Source organism: Brassica rapa, chromosome A01 (assembly GCF_000309985.2).
Source record: "Brassica rapa cultivar Chiifu-401-42 chromosome A01, CAAS_Brap_v3.01, whole genome shotgun sequence".
NCBI lineage: Eukaryota > Viridiplantae > Streptophyta > Magnoliopsida > Brassicales > Brassicaceae > Brassica > Brassica rapa.
This window is the reverse complement of record NC_024795.2, coordinates 188,727-210,082: the sequence shown is the minus strand read 5'-3', so window position 1 is coordinate 210,082 and position 21,356 is coordinate 188,727. Positions and strand designations below refer to the sequence as shown.

The 21,356-nt window shown below is 35.3% G+C and overlaps 2 protein-coding genes across 2 annotated transcripts; one reads left to right on the top strand and one right to left on the bottom strand.

The window, feature by feature from the left end:
- Window positions 1-38: 38 nt before the first annotated feature.
- On the top strand, window positions 39-8,622 carry LOC103846230 (probable WRKY transcription factor 13). The gene is made up of 3 exons (XM_009123462.3): window positions 39-3,813; window positions 4,139-4,474; window positions 5,416-8,622. The coding sequence occupies exons 1-3, from the start codon at window positions 3,437-3,439 to the stop codon at window positions 5,597-5,599; spliced, it is 897 nt and encodes a 298-aa protein (XP_009121710.1). The 5' UTR covers window positions 39-3,436; the 3' UTR covers window positions 5,600-8,622.
- Window positions 8,623-13,657: 5,035 nt separating this feature from the next.
- On the bottom strand, window positions 13,658-19,297 carry LOC103845289 (protein BRASSINOSTEROID INSENSITIVE 1). The gene has a single exon (XM_009122481.3). The coding sequence runs from the start codon at window positions 17,484-17,486 to the stop codon at window positions 13,902-13,904; it is 3,585 nt and encodes a 1,194-aa protein (XP_009120729.1). The 5' UTR covers window positions 17,487-19,297; the 3' UTR covers window positions 13,658-13,901.
- Window positions 19,298-21,356: the final 2,059 nt, after the last annotated feature.

The following is a 21,356-nucleotide window of genomic DNA, read 5'->3' as shown; positions in this document are numbered from 1 at the left end:
AAACCAAATGATTACTCTCGCCAACCCACACTCCAGTCTCTTCCCCACTTCTGAAGGCCCAGTAATCAGGTTCATATTATTACCTATAATTATTCTTTTTGCCAAACAAAAACAATTACACTTTCCCTCCTTTCGACCAGATGTATAAGACGAACATTAATGTGAAAAAAAAAACAATATCAGTCCGAATTATACGTGTATGTTCGTTATAGTACTATTATCCCACGGATCAATTATATGTCATAGTGACGTCGTCCTTACGACATCAGGAAGCTAAGCTGACTTAACTACACAAGAAGAAATATGATGGAAAGGCAACAAAAATTTTGTTATTAGAAAAAGAAAAATTTATGAACCAGTCTTGAATTCTTGATTTCTATCTTCTAATGACTAAAGAGCAAGCAGAGATGTGAAAATTATAATCTTCTCAAAGTTGCATGATATAGTAAAACATCGAAAATATAAAAATAAGTATATTACACAAGATTCAATATAAATCATTGTATAACATTTATTTATTTTCTTTCAAACTTGACGTTTTCACTCTATAGTATCCAACAAACAATAGCAATACGATTCTGTACACTAACATATGTGAAACTACGTGGTAAAGACAAAAAAAAACTGTTAAAGATGGTATGATTGATCATATGTGTTCCGTTAATTATCATGGTTTAGAATAAGTAGTCCTTATAACTGCTTGTTATAAGGAATCACATAATTATTTTGTTATTATTTTGTTCGTCTGATCAACAGACGTCTGAGGCAAATTATATATGCTAAAACCATCTCTAATGGAACACTATTATTTCCTCTCTATTTTAGTGTAAAATATAGAATAGATAATAGTGTTCCATTGGAGATGCTCATAGATGCTATTATTATTTAAGATGTTCTTTTTTACCCACTATAGAATTAGCATGAGGGGATGGTGTACGATAATTAATGCTGACCATCCATGCAAATAAATACTAGTTAGTCCATAAAAAACGATAAACCATATATACTTGTCATGTGGTGAAACTCAAGTTACTCAACTAACTGTTTTTTAACTTCTATATTTTTCTCTATAATACAAATTAAATCAAAATACTCTAAATAGTCTCTAATTATATTATGCTCTTTCTCTAACATGTAGATTTTTATATTTTCATCTATGTATAGAGGAAAAATAGCATTTCTATATATTTTGCTCTCTATTTAAAAATTGCTATTTTAGATAAATATAATGGAAAATCATATCTCAATTATAGAGCTCTTCTGTTTTAAAAAGAAATTAGCAAAATATAAGTCTAACTAGATTTTCAAGTTGTTTTGGTTAGTGGCAAAAATGATGTACAGAAACAAGATGGGTATTACATGTCTATATGTGTAAGCAGAACAACCATTCAGAATTTCTCGTGTAAGTATACATAAACGAAAAAAAAAAGAAGTAGGCTGATAAACGGTGGGGTTTCTAAACTTGATCATGAAACTATTTCAAAATGCAATGCCCTTTTTCAAAAAAAAAAAACTATTTCAAAATGCAATCTTGGAAAAGTTAAAACAAGAAAAGTTTATCACCTTTTCTCTCTTGGATGATTATTAATTCTGTATGCATTTATTTATCTTTCATTAGATGCAAATTTTTAACCCAAAAGGTCAAATAGGGACCTAATTCATCAAATCATAATCATGATACCCTCACACAGCGTACAGAGAAATAGATTTTCACCTAAGATATTTCATCATTGCTCTTCCTAATCTATATATTCCTTTTTGGATTCCCAAAATAATAGCAATCGTATAAATTATTTGAGTACAACATCATTTCGTAAGAAAATATAATCCTAGCTAGAAGATAGTGATAGATGTGTATATATTCCCATCACATCTATAGCCCATTTTTTCTATGGCCAGAATTTAATATATCATATACTGTTGTATTTAAAAAAAAATCATATACTGTTGTAAATAACATATCATCGAAAACACCAATTCTAGAGGATTTGGATTTGTTTTAGGATACAATGGTTACAAAATGGTGCAATTATCCCTCTTTATCCCTCCGAACTCTCCATACAACACAAGTATATGAAAAGAAGAATTGTCAACTAACCTCAGTTCATTTATTTTGAAGACGTGAACATAAAGAAAGATTGTTAAAATAGTGCATTTATAAGTAAACGTGATATAAAAAAAACTATCACTAAGATTTTTATGGAATTAACCATACAAGTTAGCATTTTCTAATATACATATAATAACATAAGACATGAAAGCCGTCTCAGGGACGTTACGGCACGCCGTGACAAAAGCTGACTGCCGTTTGAGCGACACGACGTTAACAACCACTACCTCTCTTCATCTTTCTCTCGAGTGCCCTGACGCGTTTTCTCCTTTTTCTTTTTTCTTTCTCGCTTTTTCTTATTTGTTCATTTTATTTTTGTCTACAGCATAATTTAGTCCATAATAATGCATCTGAAAGTTGACAAAATAAAAACACATTTATCCCATGGAATTCATAACAAACTTTATAAGTTAGCAACAAACAAACTTAAAAAAAAAACAAAATTAGCTTGTTTATTTTTTTATTTTTTGACACAAAATCAGATTTCTTTTTGTTTTGGTTAATGATTAAATATATTGCTAATTTGCTACGTGATAAACAAGTTAAATATCGCTACGTAATAAACAAGTTAAATATCGCTACGTAATAAACAACGATTCGTACAAAGAAGTTGATTTTAAGAGCCAGATTAATTTGAGTTTTGAAAGCTAAGTAGACGACAAGTGGTTCTACATCTGTAGTTTTTTCACTAAAACAAATAAATCTTGGTTATATTGAAGTGAAAGTTGCAAGGCCACTGGACTAACGTATAATTGAATTCATGCAGTGTGTGATCTAATTGGTAAAACATTTGTAACATCAACCGCATAGAACTCTAACTCATGTATTACTATTTTTATGACGTATGTATGATACTCCCATACTGCTCTCCCATCACATACGAAAATTTGACTATTATAGAAATTCTAATCGTACCGGTTGCTCTGATGGTGAGACCGTTCTTATAATAAACTTCTTCAACCTCAAAATTCCTTAAACAACTACAACTGAAAATATACTTTAGTTATATGGATATCAATATTAGTGTTTATTTATTTTATTTTATTTTAATTTAGTTTCTAACCAAGGAATGAATTAAAAACAATTAGCATTGTAGTCACATGTAAATCTTCCAACAAATCTAATCTTATTGGACCTACCTGCAACTTTCTTTTTCCAACATTTATATATGGAAACACTCACATGAATGGATTGGATTGTCTCAACACAAAATCAAACCAAAATTTCCTCTAAAACCAAAATTCCTCTACTCTCTCTCTCTCCCAACGCACACACACAATCTCATATCTTCCAAGCTTTTGCGTAAAAGAAAGAAGAGAGAGGGATATGGGTACGATAAACCAAGGAATAAGCTTGTACGATGAACCACAAAACATCATAAACCCTAATAGTAACCATCTGGGTTTCTTTCTCTCTTTCCCTAATCAAACATTATCTTCTTCTTCTTCATCATCATCTCCTTCTCTTGCGTCTTCATTTCTGGTTCATCACTCCTTAAACTCCTTCCTTCAAAATAACCCTCCTTCATTTCTAACTCATCCTCAAGATCCCATCAATTCCATGGCCAATCTCCCAGAAACCCTAGTCTCGATCTACTCATTATCCTCATCAAAGCAAAAGGATGCTCATGATGGTATTGTTAATCTTGATCATCATCGTCTCACCGGTGGTATATCATCCCAAAGGCCATCTTTAAATCAATGGTAAGTTACTTACGAAAATGATATATTAAATAAGTTAAAGTCTCAAAGGATCTATTCAAATTACAAAACCAAAACAAAAACAGAAAGAAATACTAATAGATTTCTAAAGGGTCTAAAAATAGATTCTCTACAACTACAACTTTATATGATTATATCTCAATATCCCTTTCCCGACAAAGATATTGATTTTCTTTTTCTTTTATGAGGTACTTAACTATCGCATATTCATCCTAGTACATAATTTTTAATTAGTTTGAGGTGCCATGCACTGATGCACACATGCCGCAGCTACTTACGTAAAACGCGTTGTGTTGATGTTATTTAGGGCAGGGAGTTGTCAAGCAGAATATGGTTACAGTAAGAAAAACAACCATGGAAGCGAGATTCATGTATATGATATTGATGACGATGTTGGTAATGGTGGTCGTATTAATGATGACGAGGATCATGATCAACATAGTGATACTCTTCGTCGTCATAAACGTAATGCGATGCCTGTAGGAGTAGGGTGTACTCTAAAGATGAAGAAGCTTAAGACAAGAAGAAAAGTAAGGGAGCCTCGGTTTTGCTTTAAGACGCTAAGTGATGTTGATGTATTAGATGATGGATATAGATGGAGAAAATATGGTCAGAAAGTTGTCAAAAACACTCAACATCCCAGGTATTTTGTTTCTCGTAGAGTCGTAGATTAATTTAATCAAAAACTAGTTTCGTTATAGATTCGAAATTGGTCTTCGCTTGGGGGTTAATGATGACTTATTCTAGGAACTTTACCGACTTAAATCAGAATTTATTTTTTTCAAGTTTTTAACGATAGCTAATATGATGAGAAAATGTAGTCTCTGTAGAGTTTAGTTGTGTGAGCCATCTAAAGACTAAAAATTGCTTCAGCATTTTGCTAATGAATTGGAAATTATTAGTATCTTATTCTCTATTAATTATCAATTCTATGATAACAAAGACTACTGGCCCAGTGGGAATATTAGTAATCATACGATAAATCAAGAAAAGAAGACAACCGTTTGCAAAATAGACAAAAATAGGAGGATAAATGATTCATGTGGAAGCATTTGAGTATTATGTGAGACATATGGGGTTTCCTTAATATTCTCTCTCTCTCTCTCTCTCTCTCTCTCTCTCTTTGAAGTTGACATTTGAAGTTTACCAACAATGATTTGTTTGGGTAATTGGTATTGTTTCTTCATATTATATACTACTTTAGTTCATTTGTAAAGTTTTATCATGAGCTCGATCGGTAATAAAGTTCCATTTGACTCTCGGTATCTGTTTGATATAGCACTAGGTATACGGTTTCCCTTACACAAAAATATGTTCCTTTGAGATATATATATATATATATATATAATATATGAATGTAATTTGATATATGAATCTTGATTTAGTTCACAATATGAAATCATTTTCTAGACTATCTTGGAATTAGTTAAATACTGGTTTTATGGTATAACACTGAGAAAGAAAACTAGCTTTTCTGATTATCAATAGATAGATGTATAATTGTTGTGATGCATTTTTCATCAGAAATGATAAAATTAGGTCAACTAGTTAACTAATACGAGTATTATAATTTTCAAATGGCAGGAGCTATTACAGATGCACACAAAACAAGTGTAGGGTGAAGAAGAGAGTGGAGAGATTAGCAGATGATCCAAGGATGGTAATCACAACTTACGAAGGAAGACATCTTCATCCTCCTTCTAATCATCTCGACGACGACTCTCTCTCCTTCTCTCACCACTCTCCTCTCTCCAACTTCTTCTGGTGATATTCTAATTTGTCTTGATTGCTTTAATTTTAAATTAATAAACAATTCTGCCTCTAACTGATCATCCCTATATTAATCAATACCTTCATGAAAAGTAATAAGTAATAACTATATCTATATTCTCGTTTGGAAATAGGTACGTGGTTTTATATGTGTAATGTGTGTTGTGTGGTGGTGGTTAGGGTTTGTTTTTTTGTAAGGTTAACAATGTACTATTTTACAATCTGAGGATTATGTATGTGGACATGTCGGGAGACGATTTCTTATTTTCTGTGGTGTGATTGGCAAAGTTTAAGACTTTGTAGTTTGTATTGGTGAAATATATTAGCGGGGGATGCAGTATATGGTCGCATCAAACACACTCGAGCCCATTTATATGCAAAACAATCGCAAGTTCTAAATATAAGTGGACTGTTTTTATCCACTATAGTACGATGATTACTTGTACATATGGTTTTACAATTAACGAATAAACACATTCCTTTACTTTATTTCTTCTGCTAACAACTACCATAATTTGTTTTAGCAAAAAAAAAAAACAACTACCATAATTTAGTAAAAAAACACTCATACCATAACCTGGTTTATGTCCACGGTCACGCCCGTTGTTTTGCATCCTGTGTGTTTATGTTAATTTTAGACTTTTAGTGTATCTTTCTTTCGATATGAACCTAAACGTTAAGTGGAATCAAATGCAAGTATCTTTCTTTCTATATGAACCCATAACTTAAACATTAAACGTATGTTTGCAAACGTTAAACGTAAGTAAAATGTTCTTCTGCGAAAATTAGAAATTTGTTACGAAATTATATGTGCTATTTCTATGTGGATTACTTCTTCATGCCACGTCGCAATCTGTGCGTTAAAAATAACAGAGGAATTGCCCCAAAGGACAACTAAAGAAAGAAAAAAAACGAGAACAATATCTTCAGTTAATGGGCCTTAATTGTATTTTAATTGTTAACGGGGCAAAGCCAATACAGATGTATCTTATAGGCCCCAAAGAAATAGCGTACTGAACCTAAGCTTGCACGTGTATGGGCTTCTTATATCCTAATTCATAAGTCATAACGTAAGTCAAACAAAAGTGCTGTATATTAGTGTGCATGGGTAAGAAGTGACAACTTAATAGGTTTTAGACCATCTCCAATGGTTAGAACCCATCATAGATTCTAATAGTTAATTTAATTGTAAAGTTTGTAATTTGTAAAGTTTAGAATTTCTTATAATTTGTCATGTCCAATGGTAAAACATTTTTAATTTTTTTAAGAGAAAAAATAACAAAAAGAAAGAAATGCAAGAGAGAGCGAGAGACATCTTAAAAACCTCCACTGGAGGTGTTCTTAGATCGTAATATTATGGGCTTCTCATAGAACTTGCACGTGAGCGGCTCTATATCCAAAGATGAATCTCAAATAATAGTAACACGTCGATCAAACTTATATTACGAAACCTTAAGTCAAAACAAATTTTCTTTTACGAAACCGTACTACAAAAGAAAAGATAAACCGTTGTAATCAGAAGAAGACAAACAAACATTAAAAAGGATAAAATCATAATTTACGAGGACATGAAAAGTTGAGACCCGTTTGCTCCGCCGAGTCCGAGGGAGATCCCCACGTGAGTCCCTCGTGGACTGCACGTTCGCGCCCTCAGTTCAAGTACAATTGTTCAAATGAGAGTGGGAATTAAAAACGAGAAAGCTGAGCGAAGTTGCGAGGAGATGAAGTAGTTTATAATATTTGAAGTTTCACTAAACATTGACGAAATCTGAGCCAAAGCTTTTTGTTTCTTTGTCTCTTCGTCGTGAAAAGAAGGAAGATTCCAAGGTGAGATGAATCCACCGAGTTATTCTATTTGATTAATTTTTTTTTTCTATTTGATTAAATTATCTTCTATTATTAAAATTTACATTTATTATATTTATTTTACATAATATATTCTATTCGTAGTTATAATTTGGCTTGAGCACGACTGCACGAGGATAGATATTGATAAATTAAATATGTTCGATGACAAAACAAAAAATGTAACCCAACAATGAAAAGATAAGATAACATATATGATTAATTGATTATACAAGTTAAATATCGTATCTTCTTGAAACATTATAACGATGGTTAACGAGACTGACAGTTACTCGGTTAAAACAACTTTGACTGCTTTTCTTCATGTGAAATAACATCTTGCTTATAATAAATCACCGATAAAAAATCAGAAATTTTAGTTACAAATTGTTTAATTTTGTTTTACATTTTTTTCGCGATCAGACCTTTACATTAATCAATGTCGTTTTCATAAGTCTTAGCTGTATATACATGCATGGTTTAGAGCTCACACGCGTGGAATAGAGCGGATTTGTCTCAATGTTTACGTACACAAGTTTTTTTTAATGTATTTCTGTTTATCTAACTATTTTGTACGTTTTTACCAAAAAAAAAAAAAAAAAAAACTATATTGTACGTTTCTGTAGTTCGTACATCCTAAAATTTGAGAAGAAGCAATCGCACGTGCGTGGAGGTTTGTCCGTGAGATTGAAGCCTCGAGAAAAGAACAAAACCACGGTTAGATTGATTCAGATTCTCAATCCCATTATATACAGCTGTATATGTAGCCTATGGTATTTATTTTGTGGACTACGTACAACATTGCAATCCTCCACTTATTACGTACTACTTATAACAAAAAATATCAAAATGCATGGATCGTCTTACACTTGACCCATATATGTATATGTAAATATATGTACATGTAACATGTAGTTTTTTTAAGAAAGGTTTATGTACATGCAGATACACGCCAACGTTTTTTCAACATGAATGATTGATTTTTCTTTCTTGATCAAACTAAACTTGCATTAATCTTAAATATGTTTACACTCTAACAAAGGAAGATACAAAAAGATTATTGACAACCAAACAAACAACACCAATTACATAAGGGATAGAATGACAATACAAATCACAAAAAAGAGCCATATATGAAATCGTATCACAACAACATCATAAGCTTTTTCAAAAACCGCATCTAGTGTAACCAGTAAGACAACACACACTGCACCATACGCAGAAAAGAGCATTCGATGAGAGGAAGAACGAAATTTGTTCATCTAATTCACTCCATATAAGAAAGAATATTAGAAAAGAAGAATGATTCAAACAAGGGACAAGCAGGAAATCAAAACTCGTCATATCCATATTCATCATGATAAAGATAACAATAAATTTCTCTTCTACTTGCCGCCAAGAAGAGAGATACACAAACACAACACCAACATCCGGAATGAAACTCGTAAGAGAACTGCATACTACAGACGCTCACGCCAAGACGCGAGACGATATAAATGCTACTAGAGATCACAAAGGTAGAACCAAATGAGACTAAACCTATCAGTATATCATCAGCTAAGATCATGAACCTCAATTCGAACATCACCCATACAAATAGCTGGCTAAACTATTCTACAGTAGCAGTATAAGTGGAAAATAAAGTAGAAAACGATAGTAAAACATAGAATGATTTTGTAAATATGCAATTTTGCCAACTGCATAATTAGATGGAATCGTAAATTAAGTTCTAGTATCCTGTAACTTTAATTACCATCTTGATATGATAGGGAACAAAATTCTTCCACGGTTTTGCAAATCACTTATCTGTTTTCTCCTGTAACTATTACATTTCATGTAATTCTATCACTTTCAAGGTTATCACTCAGACATAATTTTGGTAAGTAGTGGCTGTTTGCATGGTGCCTATTCCTGTAATTAACTATGTGTCCTGATTTCTTGATTACAGACAAAGGACGATGAAAGTAGGAAACCCACGTACGTACCCAATAATTCCGCGTAACTCGGTAGTGTCACTGACAATGACAAGTTGGGAAAATAATTTATAAATTAATCAGGCATATGAAAATAATGTATTAAGAATATCTATTAGGATTTAGGAAGATAATAAATTAATTAAGAAAATTGTATGGATGAGAAAGAAACACACGTGGGGGGAGAGAGTCAGAGGGAGAGAGAGAGGAAGAGGTCCATTCGGCGGAGACAGGAAAGGGACGGCGACCCACGGCGGAGGGAGACGTTGTTAGGTTAGTATCCGACAAGAACAGCTTGCATGCACGGTGGCCCACGGGCTCCATACCCACCACCGTCGCTCGTGTTCACGCTTCATAGCTACTCATCTACTCATACTCTTATTTAATTAGTGATCTGGCAATTCTATAAGGTTTGATAACTTGGAAACAAAGGCGAAATATCATTTCCATGAGTTTTTGACACTTATTTTAAAAAATTCCATTTCTATTTACGTTGTTAGCTATCGAAGTTCTTATGCTTTAAACTAACAAACAATATTAGACTACTATTCGAGTTTAGTTCATTTAACTATTTAAACAGAGATGTTGTTATTGTTTATAACATACTTAAGTTATCAGTTTTATGTAGACTTAGAGGATCAATTCTTTTGGATACAAGAGCTAATGTTAAACTTGTGATTATTATTATTAGGCTATAGTATTTGAGACGTTTTGTTTGTTTGTATGTAATGTGACATTTGATGACTAAATTATAAACATGTAAAATAATAGACTTCTGCAGGTTGTGAATATCATATACTTACTATATTCTTAATGATGCGTGTAAAGTAAGCTACAAATAACCCGGAGAAACCTTTCTTTTAAGTTGCATTAAAAGTGTAAACACATGATTTGTTTTTAGTTTGGGTAGTAGTGAGAAAAGAAAAGGAAACAGTTGAAAAGGAAAGGAACACAGAATTCGAAGAGCGAGGGGAGTGAAGACAGTCCACGTAACTGGAAAGAGAGAGAGAGGAGCACATGAAACGCACGTTCCTTGTGTAAGATTTGTTGTGCTGATGTTGGTGCACTGTCAGAGAGACATGAAACCCAGACTTTGTTTTTTTTTTTTTTTTTTTTTTTAACTCAACTTCAACTTTCATTCACAAAATATATGGATACAAGAACTTGACCAAAAGAAACTTATACCACACATACATTGAGCGATCTAGTAACACCCTGGATCACTTGCTTGGACCCAACGCTACCTAACCGAAACTCTCAATGTACATTGGACCACAATGAGTATGAGATCACTCCACGACCCGGAATGACCCACCTCTTCAACCTCCTAATTCGACCTCTTGGTACAACAACGTCTACTAACCCAACAAGATTACAGACTTCACCGAAACTAATTAAGAACTAGTTAAGGATCCTAATGATCGACATTAAAGCTCATGACCCAATAGCCTCTTCACCAAAAGGTGCATAATCGAGAACTCTTCATCCTCCTAGTCTTCGAACGTTGAGACTCTCAGTCTAAAAAACGGACACAAGATCCGAATGAAATTCGGATTTTGGCTATGTAAAACGCGGGTCGATATAGCTCATCGGGTTTTCAGAGAAGTGGGACTCAACCCAAAAGATAAGGCTTTCAGGCGCTAGGGTATAGAGCCACCACCACGAACCACCGCTAGAATAGCTTCCTCTTGACCATTTTTTATCCGCGGGAGTCATTGTTCGTGTGTTTCCCAGAACAGAGAAACCATACTCTGTCCACTCGCAGTCGAATCTTCCTCTGCTTGTCTCACCGCCGTCTAGGGATGTAGATCCAAGCAGCAGAGGGTGTCTCCCGAAGCCACGCGCCATCGCCGGACCGGAGTCGCCGGAGATCTGAAAAGGGGAAAACTAGATCCGGTTTCTCCGATAACCCTAAAAGCCGACTTTCTTCCTCCCCACCGTCTCGTTGACCTCGCCGCGACTCCAAGCACGCCGGATCTAACCACCGTCAGTCTCAATCAGAAACTTTAAGAGGATTTTTCGACCCAGAGCACACGAGCATATCGGCCAGGATTAAGTAGGAAGACAGAAAGCAAAGTAAAAAAGAGAGAGAAAGGAAAGAGAGACGCCTCCGGCGCCGGATTAACCGGGCCGGAGCTAGGGTTCCGGGTTATAAGAAGGAGAGATGCGAGAGGTTTTTTGTTTTTTATTTATTACAAAGGTATATACCTAAAGATGGTTTTTTTTTTTTACAGTGCTCAAGGAAGGCTCTGTTTACCCAGACTTTGTTTTAATTTCAGGCGAAGCGAAGGTCCATTTCTCCAGCAAAAAAATAACAGTTTAAACGAAAAATATATTTATTTCGACAGAAGAAAATTAAAATAAATAGAGTTGCACTGAATAAGGCAGATAGAAATAATAAATATGGTACAACGGATCAATTCATCTATAATAACATTCAGGAAAGAAGAAGATAATAATAAACATTTTATATGAAAAACAGTACACCCAGGAAAAAGAAAAAGAAAAAAAAAAGCCTCAGCTACTGTTTACATTCCCGTTCCCGTGCACGGTGAATTCCCCAAATTAATTCCGACAATAGTGAAATAATAGATCACGTGTAAAGATGATCGGTCGGAATTTAATACACAAAACCAATGTGGATTTTTCACGATGCATTTCATATTGTATTAAAATTATCACTCCAAGAATTCAGTGGAAAAGAGAATTCGGCAAAAAAAAACCCTTTCATTGACTTTAGAATTAATTAACAATGTTTTCGCTGACTTGCCAATTTAGCAAGCCATCAACAAATTTAACAGAAATATTTGACGTCGTTTATTGTTGACGTTAAGTGAAACGACGTCGTTTTCATATACAGCTGGAACGATGAAACGATGTCGCTTTATATGTCAAATGAGATGAAACGATGTCGTTTTACACGATTTGAAATTAAAAATATGTAAACCCCTGGATTCGAACCCATATTGGTTGGTTAAATGGGAAGGTATTTTACCACTGGGCTACTGGCACTTTCAATGTACTTACTAACATGTTTATTTTTATTTGGTACATATTAAATATAAAAAATTCTCTAAAAACTTAATAAGATCTTTAAAATTCCAAAAAATTAAAAAATAAAGAAGATTTTTATAAAATTAATTTAGAAATTAAAATTAAAAATAAGATTTTATTTTTCTTTTTAAAAAATAAAAACTCTTTCAAATTTTTCTAAAAACTTAAAAAGATCTTTAAAATTCCAAAAAATTGAAAAAATATTATAAATTAATTTTGAAATTAAAATAGAAAATAAAATTTTTTTTTTCTTTTCAAAAAAATAAAAAATCTTCCAAAATTTTCAATTTTTTAATACATTTGCTAAAAGTTGAAATTAATTATACACACATAAAAAGTTGATAATTCTAAATTTAATTTTTTGCATTTTATTATAATTTTCAAAAATTTGGATTTTTTTTAAAAAAATAAAAATTTTGGAATTTTTTTGATTTTTTAAAGAAAAACAAATATTTAATTTTAATTCAAAATTAATTTTATGAAATTTTTGGAAGATTTTTTTATTTTTTTTTAAAGGAAAATAATTTTTTATTTTTTTTAAAGAAAAATAAAATTTTATTTTCAATTTTAATTTCAAAATTTATGTTATAAAAACTTTCTTTAATTTTTTCAAATTTTTGGAATTTAAAGTTCGTTTTAATTTTTTAGAAAGAAAAATAAAATCTTATTTTTAATTTTAATTTCTAAATTAATTTTATAAAAATCTTCTTTATTTTTTAATTTTTTGGAATTTTAAAGATCTTATTAAGTTTTTAGAGAATTTTTTATATTTAATATGTACCAAATAAAAGTAAACATGTTAGTAAGTACATTGAAAATGCCAGTAGCCCAGTGGTAAAATACCTTCCCATTTGACCAACCAACCTGGGTTCGAATCCAGGGGTTTACATATTTTTAATTTCAAATCGTGTAAAACGACGTCGTTTCATCTCATTTGAATACGACGTCGTTTTACTTAACGTCAACAATAAACGACGTCAAATATTTCTGTTAAATTTGTTGACGGCGTGCTAAATTGGCAAGTCAGCGAAAACATTGTTAATTAATTTTTAAGTCAATGAAAATTTGGTGTTTTTTTGGCCAGCCCCAAAGTTCATGTTTGTTTTGGCAATTCGTGTAAAGTTGAGGTTTTTTTTGGCCGAATTCTCAAATTTTCATAGAACTAAAAAAACATAATCCACATCTAAGAAAAAAACTGTAGTTACAAAAAAACTGTATATTTACATATTCTTAACAAAGTTGCTACTCTTTTTTGTCCACCCCAAGTCCAAACGAACCAAACATCCGGTCTTATGTGTATAAATAACATAAATACATACATACATTTTAGAATACAGTAGAAAGATACAAAAAAGAATAGACCAAAGGAAAACTGGAGTGGACCCTTGGAGTTCAAAAGAATCTGGTTTGGTTATGTTCCTAAACTCTTCAGAATTTTCCTTCGGGAACTTCTTTAATACTCATATCAGTCATCTCTATTGTACTGAACCCTCCATCCTCTATTGATCCAATCGTCGACTGTGAATCTATCCCCGACTCCGCTTGTATCTCCTTAAACTTCGCCATGACTTGTATCATGGTCGGTCGCTTCCAAGCCCGATCATCCAAACAAGCCATTGCAACTTTTAGGTGCTGTATAAGTTCATTCTCTAGTGTTGGATCTTCCTTAATAATCTCTTGATCGAACACATCACTAACCCGCAGTTTCGCATGCTGTTTTACCCATCCAACAAGGTTATTATCTCCAAAATCCGGTGAATCGGTTGGTCGTTTACCCGTAAGCAGCTCTAGCAACACCACGCCGTAACTGTAAACGTCTCCTTTTGTTGAACACCTGAAGCTTTGGTAATATTCAGGAGGAACATAGCCTGGTGTTCCGGCTAATGTACTGACACTCAAATGCGTGTCCATCGCGCTCATCAGCCGCGCCATGCCGAAATCTGAAACCCTCGCTTCCAAGTTCTCGTCTAGCAGAACGTTGCTGGATTTCATATCTCTGTGGATGATATGAGGAATGCAGTTGTGGTGAAGAAAGGCGAGTCCTCTAGCCGATCCAATGGCGATTTTTCGCCGCATGGACCAGTTAAGTTTCACGCCAGCTTTCTTTGGGTCGTGCAATACATCTTCCAAGCTCCCATACTTCATGAACTCGTACACGAGAAGCCGCTCTTCTCCGACTTTGCAGTAACCGAGAAGGGGAACAAGGTTCCTGTGTTTGATCTTCCCTATCGTCTCCATCTCCGCCATGAACTCTCTATCGCCTTGGCCACTAATCTGGATCAGTTTCTTGATAGCCACTGCGCTTCCATCTTTCAAAACCGCCTTGTAAACATCTCCGAACCCGCCTGAACCAATCATACTATCGTTGTGGAATCCATTCGTGGCCTGGAGAAGATCCGCAAAGGTGAGTTTCCGCAACGGCTTCTCGAAAGCTGCAAGGTTGATACTCAATGCTTCTTTTACACCAGTCATCTTCCAGTCCGTGTTGTAAGCGGTTCTATCGCCGGAGTTCCCATTCCCTTCCGCATACATCTCCAACGCCGCCTCTCTCTCCCTCCGTCTCTTCCTCATCTCTCTACCAAGAAGGATGAGCCCAAATATACATACAAACGAGAACAACAGCCCCATGGCCACGCTACCCGCAAGAGATGGCAGTTTCCTGCCGTGAGATCTTGAATGGTGAGCACCCCCGTCTCCATTTGCAGGACCACACTTTGGAAGCGGATAACCGCAGAGACCAGAGTTGTTCAAGAACTTGGCCGGTGGAAACGTCTCGAACTGACCCGTCTCAGGAATCGGTCCGGATAACAAATTGTTGGACAAATCAATCTCAGAAAGCATAGAGAGTTCTGACATAGCCGTAGGGATCCTCCCGTCGAGCTTATTGCTCGAAAGATCAAGAATGTTCAACCCTCTAAGATCACCAACCTCGTCAGGGATCGAACCAGAGATAAAGTTATGACCCAAGTTGAGAATAAACAGATAGAGCATGGAACCAATCTCTTTCGGTATGTATCCAGACAACATGTTATAAGACATGTCGAGGAACATCATAGAGCCGTTGTTATGAAACGTAGGCGAAGTGTGACCGTTATAGACTCTAGTGAAATTACACGGGTTCCTCGTGGAAACCCGGTTAAGCTGCTCCGGTCTGATTCCTTGAAACTCAAGCAAGTTACCAGCTCCGTGACACTCTTTATTCATCCCATCGTTTTTGATGTAAGCGTACCTCTTCCCCGCTATGAAATTCGCAGCGATTTTCCCCGATTGTTTGAACATTTCCGCCGGAATCGTCCCGTTGAGTTTATTGGTGTTGAGATCGAGCCAGATTAGGCTCCGGCAGTCGCCGAGCTCAGCCGGAATGTTTCCTTGGAACGAGTTGTTGCTCAGCTTGAGGATGGCGAGATTCTCTAACCGCCCGATCCAGCGAGGAATCTGACCGGTTAACCGGTTATTCGAGAGTGATATCCAATTCAGGTTGGTGCAGTTGCTTAAACCGGAAGGGATTTCGCCGGTTAAGTCGTTGAAGTCGAGAATGAGAGTCTCCAAGGAGTTGACGTACATTAGCTCTTGAGGGATCTCACCTTCAAGCATATTCATCCATAGCTTCAGATCTCGGAGCTTAGACAGAGAGCCTAGGCTCGACGGGATCGCCCCGGAGAGGTAATTGAAGCTCAGGTGTAGCGATACGAGCTCCGAACAGTTGCTTAACGTCGGCGGAATCTTCCCGGTGAAGCCGTTGTTCTGAAGGTAAAGCTCCTGGAGCGTGTTCTTAGTGCTCCGGCAGAGATTCGGAAGAATCGTACCGGTGAATTTGTTGGAGCTGAGATCTAGCGTTAGCAGCGAAGCGGAAAGGTTCGTCAGAGATTCCGGTAACTCGCCGGAAAACTCGTTGAAAGAGAGATCGAGCACCTTGAGAGCACTCATCTTCAGTAGCGTATCCATCGGTAACTCGCCGGAGAAGTTGTTACTCGACAGCACGAGTGACTCCAGGAGGGAGCAAGAGCCGAAGGAAGGAGGAACCGTACCGTAGAAGTCGTTTCCGGAGAGATCGAGTCCGGTGAGTGTACCACACGCGCCGGAGAGAATCACCGGAATCTCGCCGGTGAATTTGTTCGCTGCTAGGGAGAGATACCGGAGGCTTTTGAGCGGCAGTGAAGGGATGGTTCCGGCGAAGAGATTGCCGGAGACGTTCAACGACCTGAGGTCTGTGCAGGAGGAGATGGCACGGGAGAAATCGCCGGATAATTTGTTCCCGGAGATGTCGAGATGACGCAGAGCCGAGCAGTCTCCGAGAGATGGAATCCCGGTGGAGAAATTGTTCGAGGAAACATCGAGAAACTCGAGATTCACGCAGCGTGAGACATCAACGTCTCCGCTGATTTTGTTTCCGCTGATCGCAAAGTGCTTCAACGCTTCACAGCCGTCGGAGAGAGCCCAACCGACGACGTTATCACCTGAGAGCGAGTTCGCGGAGAGATCAAGAACTTCTAAGCTGCTGAGCTTCATCCCACCTGAGATTTTCGCGGGAAAATCGAGGGTGTTGGAGGAGACGTTGAGATATTTCAGACCGGTGCATGAACCGAGGCTTGACAAAGTAGTCACAGGACCGGAGATAGAGTTCCGAGATAGATCCAAGGTGGTGAGAGAAGCAGAGCACTTGAAGGTAGTGATGGAGCCGTTGATGTGGGAGTCTGAGAGAGACAGAGATTCTAATCCGGTGAGGGACAAGAGAGACGAAGCCACGGCGCTGAATCCGACGTTGAGAGGCTTGGAGCTGAGATCAATCGAAGTAACCTTGTCGTCTCTGCAAGTCACGCCGTCGTATGTACACGGGTTCTTGTTGGGAGACCAATCTGGGAGCAGGTTCTTGTCGGGAAGAACGTTTTTGAAGCTGATAAGCTGGTGAATTTCTCTGTACAAGGACTGAGAAGCTGAAGAAGCTTGAAGGGAAAGAGAAAAGAAGGAGATGAGAGTGGTTACAGAAAGAAAGACGCTTAGAAAAGTGTTCATTCTAGAGATAAGATGGATGGAGAGTGAATCTAGGGTTTTGGTTTCACCATTAGAGAGGAAATGAAAGCTTTGGAGAGAGATTTAGAAGAGAGAAGAGAGTCAAAAGACGGAAGAAGGAAGATGGAAGAAGGTATATAAGGCAAGAGTGGTCACAGCTGTGGACTCACATGGCATGTTACCTCTTCTTCTGATTATTACTTCAAAATATTAATTTCAGTTTCGATAACAGATACAAACAAATAATACTACTTTTAAACTATGAAAATAATAATTAATGCAAGAGGATACAATGAAATTAATAAAATAATGACATTACCAAATCCTTAATCTTTAAAGCAATTTTTAAAATAGATAGATAAAGAAATGATGTTATATGTGTCAGTACATGAGAGAAGTTTAATCAACGCGAGATTAGGGGATGGGAACAGCTCCTCCACAAGCTATAATCTTATCTTTAGACTTTGTCAACTATTTCTCTTTTTTTTTTTTTTTTGATCAACAACTATTTCTCAATATTCTATCTCACTCACCTTTAGCTTGTCTTACCAAAAAAAATAGATGTGTCTATTCTGATATCCTCATTTATGGAATAGTGGTTAAGTAAACCAGTAAAACTGGAACGTAATATAAGGATCGAAATCTTTTTGTCATGATAATCGTAGTATAATGTGTTAATGTTTTGAATGTGATAGGGAGAAAAATGTATAACGTTAAGGTAAATTATGTTAGTAGTACCAACCACACAAACCTTTAAAATTAGCACCCGACTATTGTTCACTCGCACTTGTGCCTGAAACAAAGAAAAGTTGGAGGAGAGATTGTCTCTCTAGCTTTATACAAAAGAGAAAGAAAGAAAAAAAACGAGCGTACGTGTGATCGACGATTGGGACATGAGTGTCAATTAGTGGCAGATTCCATCTCTTTTCTTTAATATCAATTATTAATTTTGTTATAATTATGCCTTCGCTAATTCTTTTCTCATTAATACTATCATCAGTCTTTGCTAATCCTTTTCTCACTAGTTGGCTAACCTCTCTTACTTTTACGTTAGATCTCTTTCGGTTTCTGTGGCACTTAACATAGACGGATAGACCAAACTTTTGTCAAGGCCTTTTCTATTATATTAGTATATTATTATCACTTTAATACTATTGGTGCATGAAAACTGGTCAGTGTTTTCGAGTTTGAACCAATCTCACTTCGCCACCTAAATAAAGAAGAAAATTAAGGAGAATGACATTTTTGTAACTCTTTTTGGAAGGTTTGTGTAAGTACAATGAACGAAAAAAACGCCGTGATCTAAATATTATATTGGTACAAGTAACCTTTTACACGAACTGAAATGAAAAGTGTGTAGCGATGTATTTATTATGTATATATCTCATAATATAACATTGTATTCTATAATGTCATCATAATTAAGCAAAACGCCAAGAAGGCAATTAGGCAATGACTCTAACTTCATAAATAGGCGAAACTGTCCTCCTCTTACTGGTTAAGCGTTCGTGTGGCGGAACCCCCACGCTCTCCCTTCCCCAGTTATCAACACGCGATAACAAACCGGCATCGTTTAGGTGTACAGCGCAGCGCTCATGGAGACGAGGTTGATTGGTAGAGAGTAGTGTACCTATCTAAAGTGTGACTAACACAGACGTTCGTAAATGTTTGCAATACTGTACGAGATGGACCCCGAATGGTCTGAATCCAATCCCAGCCATTGATCTCATCTCAACGGTCAAAAATCAACCTGGTAAATAAATGTTGATTTGCTTTTATTTATTCTTCTTCTTCGGTAAATCTAACCGTACATGTTAGGATCTAGCAGTAAATCTAGTAAAGAAGTTGCTCTTTCTCAACGCAAATACGAAAATGACCTTGGATTATTACTGACAATCTGTGGGACCAGGGTGTAAAAGTCATTGGAGTTGAGCTTCAGGAGTTATTTACCACACACCAAAAGCCTTTCTTGTTCTGTTCTTTTTTGCCCTTTTCACTGACAAAATGCGTCTGTCTTTTTTGTTACTACTGTACTGACCCACATGAGGATAATGCATGGGACCCATTTGACGATATTTTTTCCTTAATAGGCCCTACCTTTGATGGGCTTTCCATCTATTTCTTTACTTGATTATTTTTGTCTGCTGAAGAGAAAGGAGAGACTCACACACTAATTATAACAAATCAATAAATAAATTTGGAATAGTTATCGTTTATCACAACAGATGATCAGCGTTGTAGGTATGCAAAAGTAGACGTGCTTATGTATAGGTTGACGCGGCGTAGTTTCGCACGTTGATATGCCGTCTTTTGACCATCTCACTCTCTCCCAACTCCTGGTTTAATTACAAAATATAGTCCGGAAAAAATGAGAGAACAAATAACCAAAACCCAAATCCCAAATCCTGATAATTGTCTGAGAGAGAGCTAATGAGTGGTGGTTGATTCGTAACAACAATAATGAGAAATAATGCAAAGTTATGAGCTGATTTAATGGAGGTGGAAAATAATATGGTGACTTTATGCGGCCATCTCCATATCTTTACCTTTCTTTCCCTATTTTCCTTAGTTTTTCTTTGGATGAAATGTGAAATTTATTGATCAAGTAAAAAAAATAGACATTTACAAAGACTAAAAAAGCTTAAAAAGAAACTTTAACCTATAGCTTATACAAAAATATAACTATGATGACTTGCGTCCAATAATATAAAATAAAGGAAAAGTAGTAAAATATTTATGAAATGGATAATAATTTATGAAATGCAACTTTGCTAGCTTATAGGATATATTATGTTTTCATTAGTGATTTTCTACAAATTATTAAAATAATATGAGTCATACTTTGATGTAAATTATCTAATTGTATTAATCTCCAGAAAACAGTATAGTGATTAATTATAATGTTTGGTTTTCATATTTATTATATATGGTAGATGCGTGAAGTTTAGTAATATTATTATTATTATAATAAAGTGATGAATAATTACGGGATAGTTTAAAGTTAGAATTCGAGAAATCAAATGCCTCTGAACTTTTTTTCCTTTTTTGTTAAAGAAATATCTATATATTCGACATAATATATATATATATATATATATATATGTGACATATAATTTAAGTAAAACAAACCATGAAAAATGCGTGAGTATTGGTGAACCATATAATATATTTTTTTGTCAAAACTTTCATAAAATAACATATAGCCAACAAAACTCATAAAATAATATATATGTACACATTGATGATATGCGTAAAGATGGTAAACTATAACAGCGTTTCCCCTCCCCAGAGTGCAATCTCGATACATCATATGCAGTTGTATTTGGACCAAGCTATAAAATTATTGATCAATCATTATGATACATAACTTATAATGAGATTCGCCGTACAAGCACAATTACAATATTGTAACTGTCTCTCATGATATGATTATAAATTAATTAACATCACAAACTTTTGACCACCAAACTTAATCTAAATAGCTGGCTTAAATACAAAAGCATATAAAACTATTGAAAAACATGTGTACAAAACATTGACTTAAAAACTGACACCAATATAACATGAAACTAATCGAGTTGTTCCAACCGTCTGTAGAACATGCGGTGTTCTATATATAACCTATTTCAAATATGGTGTACGTGTTGCTAATAATTTTCCAAATCCTTATTTTCTCTAGTTAAGCCAATCGTATTAATCAAATTCCTACAGTTACGCACTACTTCCTTTGTTTTACATTTTTAGAAGTTTTTAAATAGCAAATTTGTATTTTACCATTGTACAACTACAAAGACTCACCATGAAAACCCCACGAAGGTTCACGTTGTATGTCTAACAAGGCAGCGATGCATTAAACGAACTATACAGTAGTTG

Coding starts and splice junctions, on each gene's coding strand:
- LOC103846230 (XM_009123462.3), top strand. CDS start 3,437: ATGGGTACGATAAACCAAGGAATAAGCTTGTACGATGAACCACAAAAC. Junction 3,814..4,138: donor AGGCCATCTTTAAATCAATG/GTAAGTTACTTA, acceptor GATGTTATTTAG/GGCAGGGAGTTGTCAAGCAG. Junction 4,475..5,415: donor AAAAACACTCAACATCCCAG/GTATTTTGTTTC, acceptor TTCAAATGGCAG/GAGCTATTACAGATGCACAC.
- LOC103845289 (XM_009122481.3), bottom strand. CDS start 17,486: ATGAACACTTTTCTAAGCGTCTTTCTTTCTGTAACCACTCTCATCTCC.